This window comes from Kogia breviceps, chromosome 4, assembly GCF_026419965.1.
Source record: "Kogia breviceps isolate mKogBre1 chromosome 4, mKogBre1 haplotype 1, whole genome shotgun sequence".
Lineage (NCBI taxonomy): Eukaryota > Metazoa > Chordata > Mammalia > Artiodactyla > Physeteridae > Kogia > Kogia breviceps.
This window is the reverse complement of record NC_081313.1, coordinates 26,603,827-26,624,297: the sequence shown is the minus strand read 5'-3', so window position 1 is coordinate 26,624,297 and position 20,471 is coordinate 26,603,827. Positions and strand designations below refer to the sequence as shown.

Sequence of the window (20,471 nt, the reverse complement as noted above, 5' to 3'; positions counted from 1 at the left end):
CTTGGATTCAATTATGCACCATGCACAGGGAACAGAGCTCCGATTCCCAGGACCCAGCAGAAAGATCTGCAAACTCACAGCATCTCCAGGCTGTTACGGGCACCTCACTGCTGGCTTGTAAGACACACCACGCTGAACATTTTAAGATCTTGGCATTGAATAATAAATAGGACATCCCGTCTCAAAATCCAAATTTTCCTCTTTCTCAACCTTCTCTGAGCAATTATTATGTGCTACGACAGCTTCGTTCTCCTAGCAAATAGAAAACACTTTGGTAGCCTATGTCGTGACTTACCCTGGTGAATGGGCCCCTTTATTCCTTGCACGTAGAAATTTAGGTCTTTAAACATGTGAATCAAAGCAATGCAGCACTTTTGCTAACTCTTAATTCTGCTTGTTCAAATATGTCCCCTAGGAATCATCCCACACCTGATACATCAAAGAGCTATTGTAACATATGGATTTTTACTTCTGAGACTCAGCTCCCACTGAAACCCTTTCACTGTGTTTGAAGTGGCTTAAAATACGAACATTAACAGCATCAGCTGGTTTAGAGTTGCTTTGCCTTTGGTATGGATTAACATTAGTGGTTAATGAGAAATCTGAACAAACTCCAATCCAGCACCTTTTGAAAGTCGATTTAATCCTGGGGTCTAGCTATGGGGGCACACCTGCAAGCTCTACATGCTGCAAACCGAAGCCAGGTTTGTTGGAGTATTTGCACATCAGAGGCTTGAACTGCCCTGGGAGCACGTGGTCAAGTTAGGTAAGGGTTCTGAGCAAAAGCCAGCTACATTCTTACAGCCAGCACGTTGTCTCCTTTCCCCCTGAGGAAGCATGGAGATTCTACTCGCAAGCTGCTACCTGCGTGGGCACGACGCTGATGCATCTTTGGAGCCACGGTGGACAGCGGATAGGGTGTTGGCGGGAGGGGTGGTAAAGGTGCTGGCAGCTGGCAACGCTACCCTCTTCTGTTTCTTTTGGAAGAGCTTGATCCTGATTCTTCTTGCTGGGTGTGTCCCAAGCTTCTTACTGAAGAGGAACTAAATTATAGGTTATTCTACAGTTCTAAAGATCAACTGAAAAAGAAACAGATTCCTCTGAACAGCACCATCTCATTCTCTGTGCTTCCGCACTGCCCCCAAAACATACTCCATGTTAGTAGTTTCCATGTTTTCTACTGAAGAAGAAACTCAGCTCATCTTCAGCTTCCTTATGAAGCACTGAACCACACGGCATAACTAAACAAACCCCGTGAAATGTGGACCGAGGGACCGGATTTTGGCTGGTGTTTGGCTTTATGACTGCATCCACTCAGGATCTGAATGCTTTGTGTCCCAAGAAACATTGGTATGTGTTCCTTTCAGTTTATAAACACTCCCTTAATACCAGTGGCATAATATTCTATTTGGTCTCCTAAGAGACTTCCACAAACAGCTACTTTATGCTCACTCACAAGAAGGTGCTAAGCCCACTGGACCTACTCTGAATTCCTGTCTCTGTCTGTATAAGGTCTATACAGTGGCCTTACTTTCACGGTCAACAACAAATCTCACACTCCCCAAATCAGCGGCAACCAGAAGGAAAGTGGTCAATTAGGGGAGCAAAGGGCACAGGTGCCTTGAATACGTGGATGACACCAGGAGCATGTGAATAGGGAGAAGTGCCTGACATTCCAAAGCAAAAGACTTCGAATTTAACGAAGAAGAGAAAAGGAGGCATTAACTTTCCCTACCTTTCTCCCCTTCCTCCATTAAATATAGCTTCTGAAGTGTAAAGAACCATTTTAAAGCCTGTGGAACCATGTCTGCGGTTCAGGAAAGGACAAGCCGGTGGTTCTTCCAAGAAATGTAGTGTTTACAGGGTCTTCCTTGTGGAGCCTGTGGTCATTCGGGGGGAAGCTCCCTACTCTACACAGAAAGTTCTTCCTGGATAGAAGTGATCACCTGGAGAAAGCTTTTATTTCTGAGTCCAGAAAAGAAAAAAATCTAAGATGATGAGGATGACCATATAAACCTATACTTTACTATAACCTATAGTATATTTCCAACACCGAGAGTATACACACAGAAAGTGTATACTCATTCTGACCTGTATCAATGTCAGCTTATGTTTGGCCAGATAAGAAAATACTGATAAAGTATCCCTTTTGAAATCTGAACGCCCTGGATTTCAGGATCATAATTTATGAACGATTTAAGAACTAAAGTCCTATTTATTTTACCATATGATATGTGGCTACTGGCGAAGTTGCCACATGAATAACTAGTTGTCAAACATGTTAGCAGTTGGGAATTTCAATCCCGATTTATAATCTCCAGAAGTCTTAACCCAGGGTAACCTTGGGCCCAACACGTACCCTTTTAGCAAAGGTTTCCCAACTTAAGGGAGCTTTCAAAACTTAATAGAGTTTTGTAACTCATGTGACAATTTCAAGGAAGAAAGGATAGAAAACAGACATGTAAATAAACAATCTTAAGAACCCTAGAATCGCTTTAAGATTGGAAGAGAATGGCGTCCAAATATCAGAAACCTTATGATTTGCTCCACCATTTTTAAAAGACTAAATTCTCACTTAAAATTTTTAAGATTTTATCTGGGAATATAATATTAAGTTTAGAACTATTCCTCTACCTGAAGTAGAAATAAAAGATATTTGCTTTAGAAAGGTTAGAGTTAACATCCCCTATCTAAATTCTAGAAAGGTTAGAAATGTTTCTACCCAAAGACTCCAGCCGGGTAAGAGTGTTCTTTTCCCTGTAATGAGCACATAGGCTCAAAATTTTAATGTTTTTTACAAACACAAGATAATAGGGAATGAGTATCTCTAAAATACATGGAAAACATCACTGAAAAACATAAATGAGAGAGAAATAGTCTCTCAACTCACAAAAATAAGACGGATGCAACGCTTCCATTCTGTTTTCACGTTGAGGAGTCCCGAGGTGTTACATGGATCGCTTTCCTGGATTTTACATCCCAAACTGTCTTCCTGTGTCAGAATTTCTGGAGTTGGCCTCTCTTGCCTTCTTTTTCCATCCTGTTTTGAATTCAGCACTTTTTCATTTGCACCCAGCACGGAGAACTACAACATAGTTCCTTGAGTTGATCAGAGTGCATTCTTTTATCATGTTCACCAACTGCCTGCGTTCCGTTTTTTAAACAATAGAGGGGGAATGTGCCTCACGCAGAAATAATCCATTCACTTTGACTGGCTGAGGTCGGAGTGGCGGACGCCTCCAGAGAAGCAAGCTCAGGCCAGCTTCCAGGACACGCGGCTCTCGCTCGCCCTGCCTCACCTCCACCATTACCAGTGCGAGCCACAGCCTCCATCACTAGCTAGGAATTGCTCCAATTCCGGTATTCCCCTATTTTCTTAAACTGCCCTATTTTCCTCCTATCGATGGTCTTTTCCAGACATTAAAACTATTTTCCAGCTGCTCAAAACATTATTGAGGAAAAACCCTCGTGACGTCATGATAAGATGGTACACTGATCTGGCAACTTCCCATTCTTCCCTCACTGTCTATTTTCTCCACAAATTATACATGAAAGCAGCAACGTGAGTTTAAACCTATGAGCAGAGTACTAGGTACAAAGTAGAGATTTGGTATATACTTATTCAACCCTGTCCAAATTCCTCATATCCCCACCCCTGTTACATGGGTTATTAGTGGCTGGCTGCAAGGCTCTCTGGGGTTTACTAAAAGGGAATATAGTAGCTCTTTAGATTCCCTCTTTTAACCAAAATCATCATTGTGAATTTTGGTAAAATGTCATTTATTAAATGTATCGTTTCTGTGCTTACTGTCAAGTTCTAACTCTGTAAAGTTCTTCTTGAGAAAAAAGGACCGCCTTCCTTTTATAAAACCTGACTTAATTAAATTCTATTAAATTTCATCCTTCGTCTTGATACTCATCACTGGCCAGAACTGGAAGGAGTCTATCCCTAAAACAAGTTGCATTTAAAACAGGTAAATTGATGTATTCCTGTAGAGTTTATAATCTGAATACCTTTCCAGATCTCTGTAATTAAAGCAGCAATTCGTATTGGGCTACAGCCACGGGGAAGAGAAAAACAGGGAGAAAAAGAGAGGCATCTTTCATCATTATTGGTTTGTTGTACACTTTACCCATGCTTTTAAAATATAAGTGAAATTTAATCTTCAAAATGAAAAAATAGACACATTTTCTAATAGTAAAATATAAGATTAAAATATTAAAAATAAAGTGTTAGTGTGAAATAGGGCTTTTTTATATTAAAAAATGAAACATCTTAGATTTGCTTTTCTTGTATAAATCCTCTTAACTTATTAATAGTTACAACTTTCCAGAGTAGCTTTTATGAGACGCTGAAGGAGACGGGGGCGGGGGGGGAGGGCAGGGGGGAATTCTTTTTCGAGATATTAAGTCAGGACCTGAATGTATACATCAGACAGAGCAGTTTTCAACTTCAGATCTGTCCACCAGCACTAGAGAAAGGAATGATGTATTTCCTACCTTGAGATTTTTCATTATGTTTTCTTCTTCTTGGGATTAAATTCTTTTCAAGAATATTCTACTTGTAAAAATTATTTTGTTCTAGCTATAAAACATTTCATTTAAGAAAAACACATTTTATAGCCTTGCATAAAATCCCCACAAAAGCCATCAAGATATGGAGACATCAGACCTTCAGAACATAAATCTGATCATGTGCCCTTGAAACAGTATGGACATTTAACAAAGTGACGTTATATTCTTATATTTGTTTGTCATGAGATGAAAGGCCGGGAGGCATATGGTGATTAATAACAGTTCCTGAGCTTCTAAAGAAATTTTACAACAAAATGACTAACTGCTTAAAAGAATGAGTTTTTCAAGAGCGCCCCTTCTGTTCCATTGATGTCTTTCATCCCATTTATCTCCTTAAAGAATCTCGAGCCAAAAGAATAGCCTTCCTTTTAAGCCACCGAAAAATGGGATCTGATGGAATCTTCCCTTAACTCCCGATGTTTTCCAACGTTGCTTTCTTCTTGCTGGTTTCTCCTCTCAATGGTTATTCTGTATTTCTTCCTGGGTAAAGGGAAAGTGAATGTAGTAATAAAACCTCGCTTGGCTACAAAATACTATGGTTTCTCTTACAAAGAATGCCCTCAAGGGACATCTGGGTTTGGGTTAATAAATGAGAAGTGACACAATATGAAACCCTGGTCAAAGATTAAAGTAGTGTGCCCTAAGGCATTGTGCCCTTATTCAAGGAGGAAAATTGGCCTGCTTTCCCAGATGCCATAGAACAAGCCTTCCCCTTCTTCCCTGGGTGCCTCGTGGGTTAAGTCTTGTCTATTCTGCCACAGAAGCTCTCCCCAGCTCCCAGGATATGCCCTAGATAAAGATCAGATGAAGCATACAGGAATACAATTGTCCCCACAAAGAGTCACATACACCCGGAGTTACAGTTCCATGCAGAAATGAAAAATATCGTGGTCCACTGACTTAAGAATAAGCCACAAACTCAACCACCAAAGATTGCAAAGGAATGAACAGGTCTCAAGATGCGAAACTCGGTATCTTGAACACACATAAATATTACAACTTTACAAGACTCGGGGCTTAACCACAGTGGTCACTAAGCACGTGGGTTCTCAAATACTGAGCACAGACGTCCTGAGAGCATAGACTGCTTGGAGCCACTACATCCTCTACAGAAGGTGAGCCCGGCACCTGTTTCTAAACTGGAGGAAGCCGGAGACTGGGGAAGTTGATTCTCCCTTTGTCCGGATTCCCTGTCCACTTTCGCAGGTAGTGGGTGATAGGAATGGGGTGAGAATATTTGTGAGCCAAGGACAGCAGTGGCTCTGTGGCCCACAGGGGGAGGCAATAGAAACCCTGACCCACTGCCTGGTATGCTAACCCACTGACCACCAAACCAGCGTCACACCAAAGGAATGGCTCAGCTCTTCTCACCACATGCTTTTTGGGTAAGAGCAAGATAGGCACAGGTCACAAGGAGGATGGTTCAAAGGCAAGTGGCAAAGTCAATTAAGGCGAGTGAATTTTAAAACTTTATAAAGTGGTCCTGACCTGAAAAAGTAGAAGGCCATTAGCAAACCAGCTCCTAGTAAGGCTCCCACAACAATTCCTGTCACCGCTGACTCTTCTAGGCCACCTGCTTGAAAAAGAAACAGAGATAATCTGAGTTCATTTTGAAAAATAGCTAGAAATCCCTCATTCTGACATTTCAGTCATTGAAAACTTTCATTCATTGGAAGGTATTTCTCAATTTCCCACTTGGGGCAAGTTTTCCAATTTTCCTTTCTTTTTGAGAACTATTTTCTAGTTTGTTGTTGTGGCAGTGGTGGTTGTGGTTTGGTTTGGGGTTTGGGGGGTTTTTACCCAGTGCAAAGCTTAAAAAGCACTTAAGAAAATACTAGATGAATGACTGTTACAAAAAAAAAAAAAAAAAAGTGAGCACAGTGGGAAAAAAGCAGGTTCAAGGAGGGTTTGAAGAAAACTGGAAACTGAAGTTTTCAGATCTAGCCACACTCTTTTGAGTTTACAGTCAGAGAAGACATCCATGCAGACGCTGGGACTGAGCCCGCTCTTCTCATCTGCAGTGTCACTTGGATGGTGACACTTCCAAGTGCTGGAAGATTTGGTGAAAAAATTCATTGGGTTGATGTTCTGTTTTTAGATGTTCTCTCACCAAAGCCAGAGTTTCATGTCAAAATTTCTTATACAGCTTTGTGAAAATGTAACAGTTTGAAACAATCAAGTTCAGTAGAGTCCCAGATATTACATAAAAATGATAAATAGCTAGCTTGTGTAGAAAGAGTTTAGGACACAGTCTTATATGCATTCGTATTTAATCCTCAAAGCAGTCCCCTAAGAGTGGGATACATTTCTTTCATTTTACATATGAGAAAACTGAGGCTTAAAGAAATGGGTTCACAAAACCAGTAAGTGACAACGGTGGGATTCCAAATCCAGGCCCAGTAACTCCAGAGACTGTGTTCTTAACATATTTCTGCCTTATGTCTTCCCATAATTATTGCATATACACAAATACCTCACAGTTTAAGGACTGTTCCCAAAACATACGGAGCACACATACATTAGCCTAAAGTGAACAAGTTTCCGATACTCACTTTGCCCTCCCTCGATAGCTTATCAAAGGGTCTCGCTAGAGCAATGATTTCCAACCATTTTCCTACTTTTAAGCTCCTTATGAGACCCTCCACTTGCTTCTATATTTATGACAAGGCTGCTCATAAATAACAGATTTCACACTTATTTGCCAATTTGTAAATTTTCAGGTGCCTAAGGGACACTGGCTCTGAGGGGTAAGAGGATAAATACAAACTTTGAAACAAGAGATGAAAAAGTGAGTGACATTTACTATGTGATATTTTAATCTTCCCCCAAAGTGTAAACCTCAAATACTAAGAAATTATAGTAAGAGATGTAAACATAGGGAGAGGCCTTCTACCATTGTGGAAAAGGATGGCAGGAGGACCTAGAAGCCTCTGCTGGAGGTGGATGCCAGTTTGTGAATTGTTCCCATGGGTTTTACCACATCAGAAACAGGAACCTGCACTTTCGGGGCATGACCCCTGCATTATACTGATACCATAGGTGATGAAACACAGAGCGAATTAAGTCTCTAAACTTACATGCTTTGCAAGGAGAGCTGTTTGTGTGTTCCACCATTCTGGTTTCATCTATTCTCAGCTTTAAAGGTCCCCAGGGATATTTGACGTTCGGCCGCATTTCAAAACGACCTTCTTTTCCAAAGTAATCACCAATAACCTACATCAAGGCAAAAAATATATACATATACACACTGAAAGGTCAAAGTTATCTGGTTCCAAAGGAGGCACAGAGTGGGCTCCCCTGTCCTTCACACTGACTACAAATGGTGTGTTTCTGAGGCCTCTGTAGGTCAAGATTGGCAGGCGCCAGCAGCGCTCTTAGGGTGAGCATGGTTTATGGGCAGCGGGCTCCCCGTGGCAGGGAAGGTGGTTATGCAGAAAGCAATAAGCTGGGAAGGCATGGCGTTTCCCTTGCTCGCGGGAGAGGGTGCTGCTTCTCCCACCTGCCACAGAGCAGCCCACGCGGTCAGCCATCTGTCAGGCCCAAGTTCCTTTCGGGCATGAGTGAGGTCAGGACCCGTCTTAAGGGCCCCAGGCTAAGGTGGGCCTCACACCATCTTAAGGTGTGATGAGAAACACCGCTTGGTTAGCTTGGCATATAATTCAAGCATTAAAGAGCGTCTTTAGGAACTTCCCACTTCAACCCTCCTCTCGTTGCAGAACTATTCCCCATCCTGACTTCGGGGGTTACATTCTCCTCTCTGATGACTTGACCCTATTTACACCCCACTTCCAAGCTGAACTCCTTTTCAATTAGTTCCCGTGGCCCCTGAAAAAAATCAGCGTTCTCTTATGGGTCAGTTCAAGGTTCACTCTCAGTTTCTGGTTCAACGGCCGTTTCATCAGCTCCCTGAGGCCTGACCTAGAAGTCCCTGCGCACCCAGGTTCTCGGGATCTGTCTCCCTTTCGTCTGGGCACCGGCACCCTGCTCCTGAGCGTCAGTATCCTGTGACACCCCCGCCCCCTCTCTCTCCTGAAGGAGCCCCAGCAAGCTCTCATAGGCCATTTCACATCAGAGCGAAAAGAATTCTAGATAATCACCAAACTAACAATCCCTGGCATGTACTGAGCACGTAGCAAGTACTTTACACACATGCACTCCTGAATCCTCACCACAACCCTGTCTATAATAGACTTTCACTCTCCACCGTTTATAGAGGGGGAGACTCTAATATACACGAGACCCAGACCATCGAAGAGTAAAAAACCGTGCAGTAAATGCAGCAAGTGCGGGTCCTGCCGGCTCAGCCCCTCCCACAAAGGCCAAGTATGTGTGGACCAAGAGAAAAAGAGCCAGTCCTTTATGCAGGGTCGCATGAAGTGTGACAGGGGCATCCCCTGTGGGTGAGAGCCTTCAGAGAAGCAGAGAGGGAACAGCATTATGTGACCTGAAACGCTGCATACTCCTATAACCTTTATTTATATATTTATCGTGTAAAGTCTATATAGTCCTCTTCTAGGTTCCATTTTATCTGGTGTTCATGGTCATCCTGTGAGATCAGCAAGGGAGAGATTATGATTTCCTCATTTACAGCCGAGGAAGCTGAGGCAAAGAGCTTGCACCCCAGGAAGTGTCAGAAACTCCTCTTTGTGTCCAGGGCACCCTTTTCTCTTCCTGATGCTATCCTGAAATTCCATCATCTTTTGAAATACTAATGCATGTCCAGCTTGTACCCACCCCCGCCAAAAACAATTTTTTTTTTCAAATTTTTAGGGAGGAAGTAAATACACAATTTCACTTTACGTCTCTCAGCTGGTGATGCTGTCCTGCATCTTAGGACTGAGGTGTGATTCTTGGCCACTTGAAAGGTAGGATTTCCCCACTTAGGATAAACGTGGAACCATTTCCTGAAGTCTTCCCCGATACCCTCAAGCAGAAGGAAGCCCTCTCTTGGGAACTCCCTGTGTTCAGCTCCTTTTTATTTGGAGGCTGCTTTGGGGGCAGCTATTTGGACACCAGGACAAATACGTTCCTTGGAATCTCAACAAGTAGAGGAGCGGCTGGTGCAGAAGTCCTGCTTGCTTACCTCCTGGGTGCCCGCTTCCGTGTCGGTCATGGCAATCACAGAGAAATCCCCGGACCGGTCTCCGTTGGCATCTATGGACACCTGCCCGGCAATACCTAGAGGATAAGATGTAAAGAACGCCACTTGGTCACTTGAAATGCCTCTGTCCGCCAACAAAAACAAGAAAATGAATTGACAGGACTTTTTTAAACAAACTCATGCCACAGGGAATCTCATCAAACTCGGAGCATTTTTGTTGGCATTTGAAAAGACATTGTAATTTCATCTGTGTCTGCATTCCTAAATTCTTAACATTTCTCCATTTAAAAATGAAAAGAAAAAGAAACAAATGACCTTCTTTGGGGAATATGTTAAAGAAAAAAAAAAAGATTAAGGCTAATCCTGAAAGCAGTATGCTTATCCCAGAGTTTTGTGTTAATTTTTTTAAAAAATGCAGAGCAACAAGTGGAGTTGTAGTACAGTTCCCAGACCTGTCCTAGGTCCACGTTATCACTGGGCAAACACTATAAAAGGAAACCCCCATCCCAGGCCCAGGACTCAGTGAATGTGCTTGCCTATGGGCTCCTTGGACGCCCAGGAGAGCAAAGGGCCTGCTTCGCAGGTCATGGGAGCCAAGAGCAAAGATGAGCTGGTTTTATGACACTTGTGTTCATTGCTTCATTGTTTGGGGGGTTTGGGTTTTGTCTTCCAGTTTAATGGAGATGTAACTGACATATCTCACTGTGTGAGTTTCAAGTGTACATCATAAAGGTTTGACTTACAGATACTGTGAAATGAGTTTAACATTCATCATCTCATATAGATACAATAAAGCATTCATTGTTTTTCCAGTGATAACTAGGGGCTGAATTTAAGCTGAGGCAAAGATGATCTGGACACTGTGTCTGCTCAAGAGAGAGGCAGCCTGGACAAGGGGTTTATTTTGGTGGCGCTGTAATACAACCGCCTGCATCTGAATCCCAGCTTTCACATTTCCTAGCCTATGACCTTGGGCAAGGGCTTAGCTCACTGAGCCTCAGTCTCCAGGACCGTAAAAGAGGCATAGTAGTAGCTCCCTGCCAAGAGGCTGCTGAAAAGATTAAGTGAGCTAAAAGAGGTAAAGTACTTTAAACATGGGTTTAAGAGAAGTCAGTCGTTTTCTTCTTTTGTTATTACTTCTATCGCTATGCCTGGAATCTGGGAGAGGACATTCTGACTAGGCCCGCACCACTCAGAAGAGGAGCTGGCACATCTAGTTGGAGACTCCTGGGGGACTCAGTAAAAGAGCAGGTCTCTTATAGGAATGCTGGTGAAGCCTCTGATTCGGACAAGCAGCCAGCAGAGTGGGGGAGTGTTCTAGGCAGAAAAGCAGCCCTGTTGGTATTTACAAAGACACAAACGCTGAAAGGAACCCAAGGGATGGTGAGGTTTTGGGGGAGGTGGCCCATGTGTATGGAAGGGAACAGTGAGATGTAAAGCTGCAACAGCTGGAACAGGGTGGCCAGAGCATGGAGGGCCTGGAGGGCCACACAAAGGATTTGGATTTCCTTTGGTTAGCAATGGTGGCTTACAGCAGCTAATCAATAAAAGAAAATATATGTATATACCATTAGTTGATATTAAAATGTCTGTACTGCAATTTTCATTAAGTAGGAGAATTTATATGTCAGCCACATTCTAAGTATTTGTTTTCTTTCAATTTAAACTGCGGCAAAGTTCAGTGTAATTCTTAATTGGCACCTCTACTGATGTGGTTCTCTCCGGAAGTAAAATGAATGTCTGGGAAAAGGGATCCCAAGGGAAAGCTCCATCCTCTAGTGTGGTTTGGAGAGGGCAAGTATTTGGGTTTACTGTCCTCTGGGTTGCTGTTTGAAGGCCCACTGATTTTTCCAGACTTTGGTCTACTTTGCCGGAAACAGAATGGGGCTACTATTCATCTTGATTTCTTTGTCTTCTTAACATAGACTGATTACAAAGGATACACCTATCTCAAGCTAGCTTATCCTTGACAGTCTATACAACTTTTAAGTAATTACTCTCATTTAAATATATATACATTTATCTCCAAACATGTTGGCTGTCCAAAACCATATGCCATTCTGTTCAGAGGTGTTTATGATGGTGTGTTCTGCTATGTGTTTTGCAGAATATTTTATAAGGCAAGGTGGCCCTAGTAATCCAAGACCTCATTACACTTTAAGCTATTACAATTCTGCCAAGAAATGGGGTGTGAACCCTCAGGGTGGCCAATTAGCAAGTGAGACTTCACCTGAGAGTATTGTGTACATAAGGTGAGATCGTCAGGCTGACAGCAGAATTTTCCTGTACATAAGTAATGAGATTTTCCACCCTCATTTCTATTGGCCTGTAGCGGAGCTCAAGGTTTGAGCCACAGTCCTATTTACTTTGTCACTCTGACCTCTTCCACAGAGAGGAAATTCAGCTTCTTCCCAGGCCATTTATTGAAAGCCTTGAGATTTGGTCATAGGTTTCACGGTAATAAAATCCAAATCTGTCAAATAATGTCCAGAGTATTTTTCCCTTGACAACTTTATGGTCACTTACAGTGACCATTAAAATTTAAATTGTTTTTAATTCTAGAACAGTTGGGGATTTTTTTATAGTTCTTTTGGGGGCTACCCTCAGGTTGATCATTGTTTAGCAAATAAAATGGGCTCTTCAAACAATTCAAGGTCAAAACTTATCTTGGCTTCAATTATCTTTACATTTGGACAAATGAGATTCTAAGTTTAGACTGAACTATACAGTTGATTGTTTGGGGACTCATTTCATATTGCCTGTGTAGACCCAGCCCTAGAATGGAAGCATCAAGTTGGCCTATGGGAAAATTTAGTCCATGCCCTCTAAACAAAACTGAGTTCCAGCCATTGTGGGCACCTGCCCTTCCCTTAACAGCATCCCTCAGATGACCAAGAGCAAATGACCACATCGTGTAGTGAGGAATAACTAGGAACAGGATGTGGCCTACCAAGGTCGTGTCCACACATGCCGGTTTCTCAGTGCACAGGACACAACTTCTGGGAAATTTGACTCAGTCCTAATATGCCCCCTGACTTATCCTATTTGATTCCAACTCCTCAGCTGAAGCAGTCAGAGGTTGAGCAAGATAATCCTGGAGGCTTATTTGATTCGTTCATGTCCTACAATCTGTCCAAAGTTAAAGCAGACGTCACTCTAGTTTTGAGTAAGATGTGGCATCCACTGAAACCACCAAGGAGAAATGAAATCCACCAAATGTCACCATAGCTGCTGCCCAGACAACTCTCGCTGGAACTTGACCTCTCTGTACCGTCCTACCCTTTCTAATAACCAAGGGCAAGACGAGGCAGTGGAGTGGGTGGGAGTCCCAAGGGAAAAAAAAATATGTGCCCCAAATCTAGCCTTGATAAATACATGTAGATATAGCCCCAGTGCATTAAAGGGCTCAAAGGGCGAGTCGGCATGAAGCAGAACTGACAGGGTCTTTGTCAGTCATCAGCTAGTCCAACCCCCTTAGTACTGGTGACAAAGAAGCAGCCAAAGGACTGAGGTCACAGCCAGTGGCTCGGTTGTGGGTTTCCTGACCTCTGGTCAGTGACCTGTATGGCAGCGGTCCTCAGATGATACCCACCAGCATACTACAGTTCATTTTCCTCAGCCCCCAGAAAGCCCCCATCTAAAAAAAGACTCAAGACAGATCCTGACCCTCACCCTCTGGGGGCTTTCCATCGCACTCAGGTGGAAACCCAAGCAGCTTCCAGGCCCACAGTACCTCTGGCTCCGGCTACCATCACACTGAGGCTCACATACTGCTGCAGCCACACCGGCCTCCTTGCTCTTACGGGGGCCCTCAGCGCTCTCCTGCCAGATACACTCAGGGTCTCTGCGTTTGCCGCTGCCTCTGGAATATTCTCTCCTAAACTTCTACATAATTTCGTTCACTACGCTGAGGTCTCTACTCAACCACCGCTTATCAGAAAGACCTTCCCGGACAACTCTATCTAAATTAGCAGTCCTACCACACCCCTCCCATCACATGCCAGCTCCCTAACCTGCTTTACTTTATAGCCCCTGAAGTGGTGTATTTATTCGTTTATCGCCGGTTCCCCCTACTACCATGGAAGCTCAGTTATTGCAGGGAATTTCTTTAGTTCACTGCTGAATCCTCAGCACCTTGACCGGTGCCTGGCACATAGTAAGTGCTCAAGAATATCTGATGAATGAATGAATGAGTGAGTATGAAGTTGATATCCGCAGGGCTCCAGCAGCTGGATCATTCTCATATTGAGTCTCATGTTCTTTTTTTTTTTTTTTTTTGACTGATGGGGAGGTGAGAGGAAACTAGCACTCCACATGCTGTTAGCAAGAATATGGACTGGTAGACCTTTCTGGAAGATATTTGGCAATACCTAATGCACTTTAGAAGGTACCAACATACTTTTGGACCCAGATAGGCCATGACTAAGAATGTTCCCTATTGGATGTACTCACAAAAATTCATCGAGATGTGTTAAGATCATAATAGCATTTTGCATAATAGCAAAAACTGTAAACAACTGAAGGGCCCATCAATAGGAGATTGGTTAAAGAAATACTTGTACAGCCAAACAGTGGAAAAATATGGAACCATCATTTAAAAATGTGCTGAATCTATGAGCGCTCATATGGAAAATTCTTCTACTTGACATACAAGTGAAAAAGCTAAGATGAGGAATGGCATTCATAGTATGACCCTTTTGTGTAAATTTTTTAGATAAGATATACAAATGCATATGTGCTGGCAGAAGGCATAAAATATTTTTAGGCTGAATCATAGGAAATTGTTAATAGTGATTACACTGGGGACAGGGGGCTAGGGTGTGAAGGGAAAACTTTCACTTTTCATTTTGTACATTTTTGTAGCATTCAAATTTTCCAGCCAAGAATGGTCTCATTCTTGTACAATGTTTAAATGTCAACGGAGATTGCTTGAGTGATGAGATGACGAGCCATTTTTTTGCTGTTGTTGTTCTTATACTTCTCTGCTCTTAAGCAACAGCTAGTATTCACCATTTTAAAAAATGAAATATAAGCAGAGAGCTCAAATGGACCTGCTTATCATCTCAGACCTCCCAGTTTTGAACAGAGGAATGTATATCTGGGATTATTCCTTTTAAAACTGATCACAGAACTCTTCACAAACTGATTATTTGTTGTGAACGAGGCTTGTGATTAATTTTAAGAAAACTAAAGTTGTCATCTAGTAATCAAGAGACAAGGCACTTCCTATTTCAGTGGGACTCTTTCAAAGCACTTTCACAAGCTTTATCTCATTTAATTTTCACAACAAGCCTGTGAAGTGGGTTGATCTTGACTTATTATCCTTCTTCTACAGCTGAGAAAAGTAAGACACTGGCAAGGTCCCAAAGTTGTAAGTGAGAAAAACAGAACCAGGAAAGAAGCAGCTTGATCAGCTGCACAGCGTTGTTGCCTTGTAGACTGAAACCTCACCTTCAAATGTTCTGTTCCAAGTCTGCTGGATAATTTTCCCTCCATCCTTCTTACTGTAACCAGCTCTGAGTACTTCATGTAAGGCCAGGACGTAGAGGAGGATGGCATCGTGGAATCCTTCAACAAACATGTTAACCTGGAAAGGAAAGCCCAGCTGGGTGAGCGCAGACAACAAATGACTCATATTCAGGAATAATGTGGGCAAATCCAAGTGGTTAACAACTTAGACCCGAGGCCCGTAAGTGATGGCAGAGGCGTGCAAAAGAGTAGCTAACAAGACTCATGCCACAGCTTTCCTCGCACTGGCTTAGTCAGGAAAACCCTTCCCCCGTTTGGGAGTTTGGAGAGCAGACAAGATATTACAGAAGTCAAGAACATTGTACCTGTGGGCCAGGTTAAGTATTCCAGGCGCATCAGCCTTTGCCCATAGATGGCTCTGCACACATGCCCTCCTTACTCCCACATCTGCTCTCTACCTCAAGCCAACTAGAGTCCAACCTTCCCCCTGAGGTCTTCTCCATCTTCACCAGCCCCTGTGATCTCCATGCTCTGAATGTGGAGCATGGCTAAAAAAAACAGTAGGGATCCATTCATTCATATTCAAATACTACTGATCGCCTAGTAGAGCGCAAAGGGGGCAAAGAGGAATGGACGCTGCCATCCCTGCCTGCCCAGCATTTCTGTCCTCTCCTCTACCAGCATCAACATCTCAGTTTCTCTTTCCAATCTGTGTTCTGAGTAGTTCCAGGGCATCTGACCACTCCCTACCTCCAGTCCCTGCCAAGCTCCAAGGACAAGAATGGAAACAGGCCATTGGTTTATCTCAGTTGAGTCCTGGCTCAAGTAAGATAGCCCTTGCGCTCAGAAACATACAACTTCATGTGAAATTGGAGAAGTCACTTAATCCTTCTGAGCCTTGAGTCCTTCTATAAGCACCATTTGGCAAGTTCTGATACCACATTTAAACCCACTGTAACGTTCATTGAACACGAACTGAGCAAATACAATCTTGAAACACTTAGTAGCTTACAGATTAGGTATAAGAGCACCCCCAAATTCCAGCCTTCTTATTTCAGAAGAAAGCATCAAGAATGGAATTCCATGCAGCAGAGTGAATTGGGCATCCCACAGACAACCACGCTGAGGCATTGAGAGAGGCATTCCTGCCCCAGACCTAGAAAGAGACCCCGGAGGAAGAGAGCCACCTGGTTCAAATACACAAACATTCACAGAAGACATGGTTCAATGTCCAGCTCTTCTTGGCCTCATCCCACCCTGAAGGACAATAAGTCCTGTTTGCATCAGAGGAGCGAATATTTCAGAATTGCCAAAGCCTAGTGCTGAGAGGCAGGCTAGAATAATGGTTAAAGAGCCTGGGCTCGCTACCCAGCTCTGCCACTTCCTGGCTATGTTTTTGCACCACTCTGGGTCTCAGTGTTCCCCATCTGGAAAATGAGGAAAATATTCGTGCCTATCTGAAGGGGTTGCTGTCATGTTTAAGTGAACTAATAGATGTAAAATATGTAAAAGTCAGCACTCCCTGTTAGCGTTTGTTGTTATTGTCTAGAGACAGAGAATTATAAACCTGGGAATCCTGCTTAGCTTCTAATTCTTAATAGCAGTGTTCAAAAAATAAGGGATCTACTTACTATTACAACATATCTTATTGAACCACTTTACACTTAATGGAAACTAAGCCTCCTTGTTCATGCTTTCATATTCCCAACAGTTCTCTTCCACAAAGTCACGGCTTTAATTCCACCCAACTGCAATGGGTGCAGCCCAAGCTAGTCAATTCCACTGACCCTCTGGGAGAGGTAGAGGACAGAAGAGTATGGTTTACAGGAGACCCCTCAGTTAGCTGCTAGACACAGAGTCTAATCCTGGCCCTGACATGTTAGTCAATCTCTCTAGTCTTCAATTTCCTTATCAACTAAATGGGAGTTTAGTATCTACTCATCTCATAGAGCTCTTCTGGGGATTAAATGAACGAGTGCATGTAAAACATCTAAAACAGTTCTTGGGGGCTTCCCTGGTGGCGCAGTGGTTGAGAGTCCGCCTGCCGATGCAGGGGACACGGGTTCGTGCCCCGGTCCGGGAAGATCCCACATGCCGCGGAGCGGCTGGGCCTGTGAGCCATGGCCGCTGAGCCTGTGCGTCCGGAGCCTGTGCTCCGCAACGGGAGAGGCCACAACAGTGCGAGGCCCGCGTACCGGAAAAAAATAAAAAAAATAAAAAATAAATAAAACAGTTCTTGGGACTGTGAAAGCAAGTGGTAGACATTAGCTCTTACTCTTAGCCATCAAGCTTAAGTCTCAGAGTCATTACTTTTTTAGGCAAAGCAGAATGGTGTGGAAATAAAATCTACTAGTCAAAGATAATTTGCTGCTGATTGTGCTATGCTAATTCAATTTTCCAGAGGAATATGAAACTTTCACTTAGGCCACAAAGTCATCATGGCTTGAGAAAGTAGCATGCTGATGAGTTAATGAGTTTTAATGAGTGGACTTTAGCTGTGTAACTTAATCCTCAGGCCACAATAAAAACTGTTTTTTCAAAAGATCAATCTTCCCTTTGATAATTGTATAAAAACCACCCTGCTACAGAGGGAAGCATCATGGAATCGTGGAATATGGGAAACATAAGATGCCTCTGAAAAGCCCTGGTCCGATCCACTCCTTACTTTGAGAACCTAAAGACATCACTCATCTGCCATCCCCCTGCATTCTGTAAGTGAGAGTTGTTCCATCTATAGTCCTTGTTCTGAGGGAGCCTAAGACAGACCCTACTTAGACTGTGAAGTACCAGCTGCTGGATATCACCTGTCCACCTCTCTCCCAACTCCTTCTCAAAATCCTAACCCCGGGCCACCACGCTGCCATTGGCCACCCAAAGCACTGGACACATGTCCCAGCACCACCCTCTGTCTGGCTCTTGAGCTTCCTTCCTTCTTGATATGCCCTCTGAGCTTCCCCCTTTACAATCAGGATGGGAAGAATAATTATCTGGCTGAAAAACATGAACTTGGATTACTTCTGTCCTAACAGGCTTAATGGTAGAAGAGAATAGATAGGCTCTCAATGCATGCCCGCGTCCGAAACCTCATTTCATCTGGGTTTGTAAATGAATCGCAAAGTTTACCTTCTTTCCTCTCAAAGTGGTTGAGTGTCTCCCTCTCCTGCCAAAATCAGCAGGAGAGCTGCTGGCCCCCACTGAGGTTCACTCACACCCCAGCCGGCTGCAGGGGACGTTTCATAACACCTACCTCATAGGACCTCAGGCCAGAAGCAAAACCCCAGAGACCGTCTTTTCTCAAGGAGAACATTCTCACATCCACACGTGTTTTTTAATGGGAGGAAAGCCCATTAGCACATTATAGACACTGAAAATTGGAAGTGCCAATTAAAAAAAAAAAAAAAGAGGGAGAAAAATAAATCCAGAGTATTAAGTTGCCTTTGGAACACTTTCCGCTGACCCCCCAGGCTGAAAGGAACGAGGTCATCTGGTCCGTCCCCCCGCCTCTGGCCAGAACAACACTGGGACTTCAAACTCCTGCCTGACAGATCAGGCGGTGGTTACTAAAGGAAGAAAACAGCGTTCCCTCTTCTCACCAACTTGTTCTAGTAGTAAGCCTCATTTCTAGCCGGAAAGCCCTTCCTTACTGTCATTAGCCATGAGTCTTCCTTAAATTCCTAAATGCAGCCATTCCCCTGCTCGATGGCAGAGTTAAGAGAACAAATACAATTCATGAGCCCTAGGACTTTCGTCTCCACCAAACAGCACCGCCGCCCCCACTGGCGCGTAGATGGACTCCACACAAGGCAGCTGGTGAAGTCGACCCCCGTGAGAGACCAGCTCCAGGATGATAATGATTTGTGCTGTGCTTCAAAGTGTCTATCGTTCAAACAAGATGGAAATCGTTCACCATCTTCCGCTCATTCTGGGGAGTTTGTCCAGAACAAGGAAGCGCGCTCTCCCGTCATTTCGTCTCAGTTCCCTTGATTGTGTCCTCTGGTGCTGGCCAGTGGCAGCTATTCCATGTAAAAGAAAGCCGTTTTTGCCTTTGGCCTTTCTCCCTGATAGCACCCGTCAGCCATGTCTATTTGTTAGTGTGGTTTCTTTTTAATTCTCTATCATGGGAAAAGCTGAATACAAATCTAGTTCTTTTCCAAAGTGGACTCACAGATATAGAGAACAAACCAGTGGCTACCAGTGGGGAGAGGGAAGGAGGGAGGAGCAATATAGGAATAGGGGATTAAGAGGTACAAACAATTAGGTATAAAATAAGCTACAAAGATACATTGTACAATGTGGGGAATATAGCCAGTATTTTATAATAACTATTAATGGCATATAACCTTTAAAAATCATGAACCACTATATTGTACACCAGTAACTTATATAATATTGTACATCAGCTATACTTCAATTAAAAAAAAAAAAAGAAATCTAGTTCTTTTTTAACTGAGCATAAAGAGTTGCCATTCCTGACATGGCTCCTATCTGTGACAGTGAGCAGAGTCTTTCTTATTTCTCTTTGGGGAGACAAATTCATAGGTGAATTCCTCAATGCTTGTGCTCCAAACAAGACAGCAGAGAATGCTACATGCCTCAGATGTTCTTGCAAAGTGAGAGTGGACACCCCGGCAGTAATCTCGCTCCCAGGGTCTTCTGGATATCTGAGAAAGCCTGTAAAGCTCTCAGATGGAGACTAGTGGGAGAAAGCTACCAAAGTTAAGCACAAGGCTAGGCAATCGCAGGGCTTCGCTTGTGGTATTCACATGTACTCAAGCATATGGTAAGGTGGTTCTGTCTTTCTCATGACAAACCAACGGTTCCAAACGCAAATCAGGAAAGCAGAGGGTTTGGGGCAGTGTTTCTTAAGAGTCTTTTGAAAAAACATGACCCTTAACGTCCCCTTCAGTTAACGGGGAGATCAGGGACAAGGACATTTTGATGGCAGGCAGATAAGAGGAGAGATGGTCCAGGACCTGCCTCTCCCTATCACAGCAGAAACAGTGGCAGCTTCATCTTGAATTATTAGTAATAAGACCCTGAAAATGAACCTTGTCCTGCCCTCCTAGGCCACTGGAGATGATAGACACAGAAGTGGCCTGGCCATGCTGCATGGGGAGACCGAAGGTTAAAGGGCATTATGCATTTGATGAACACTGCACACATGACCTCCATACAATAAAAATATAGATCCTATCTGTTTTCATTCCATTTCGTTTTGAATCATAAAATTTTAAATCTACAATATAGAGTAACAACAGCAGGAACTTCTATAAATCAAGTGATATCACCAATTCTTCAACATCAAAAGAGGGGTTCTCACTCTTAC

General features: G+C 43.3%; 1 protein-coding gene across 2 annotated transcripts in view; it reads right to left on the bottom strand.

Annotated features, from left to right (window-relative positions):
• Window positions 1-201: 201 nt before the first annotated feature.
• Window positions 202-20,471, bottom strand: part of NPR3 (natriuretic peptide receptor 3) — an 85,545-nt gene continuing 65,275 nt past the window's right edge. The window contains exons 4-8 of one of the 2 annotated variants that reach the window (XM_059060831.2): window positions 15,128-15,263; window positions 9,659-9,753; window positions 7,653-7,788; window positions 6,064-6,148; window positions 202-5,055 (exon numbers count right to left, since the gene is read on the bottom strand). In XM_059060831.2, coding sequence (XP_058916814.1) covers window positions 4,944-5,055; window positions 6,064-6,148; window positions 7,653-7,788; window positions 9,659-9,753; window positions 15,128-15,263 — 564 coding nt within the window. In that variant the 3' untranslated portion in view covers window positions 202-4,943. Of the gene's footprint in view, window positions 5,056-6,063; window positions 6,152-7,652; window positions 7,789-9,658; window positions 9,754-15,127; window positions 15,264-20,471 lie in introns of both variants that reach the window. The other variant, XM_059060830.2, reaches the window with a different exon arrangement.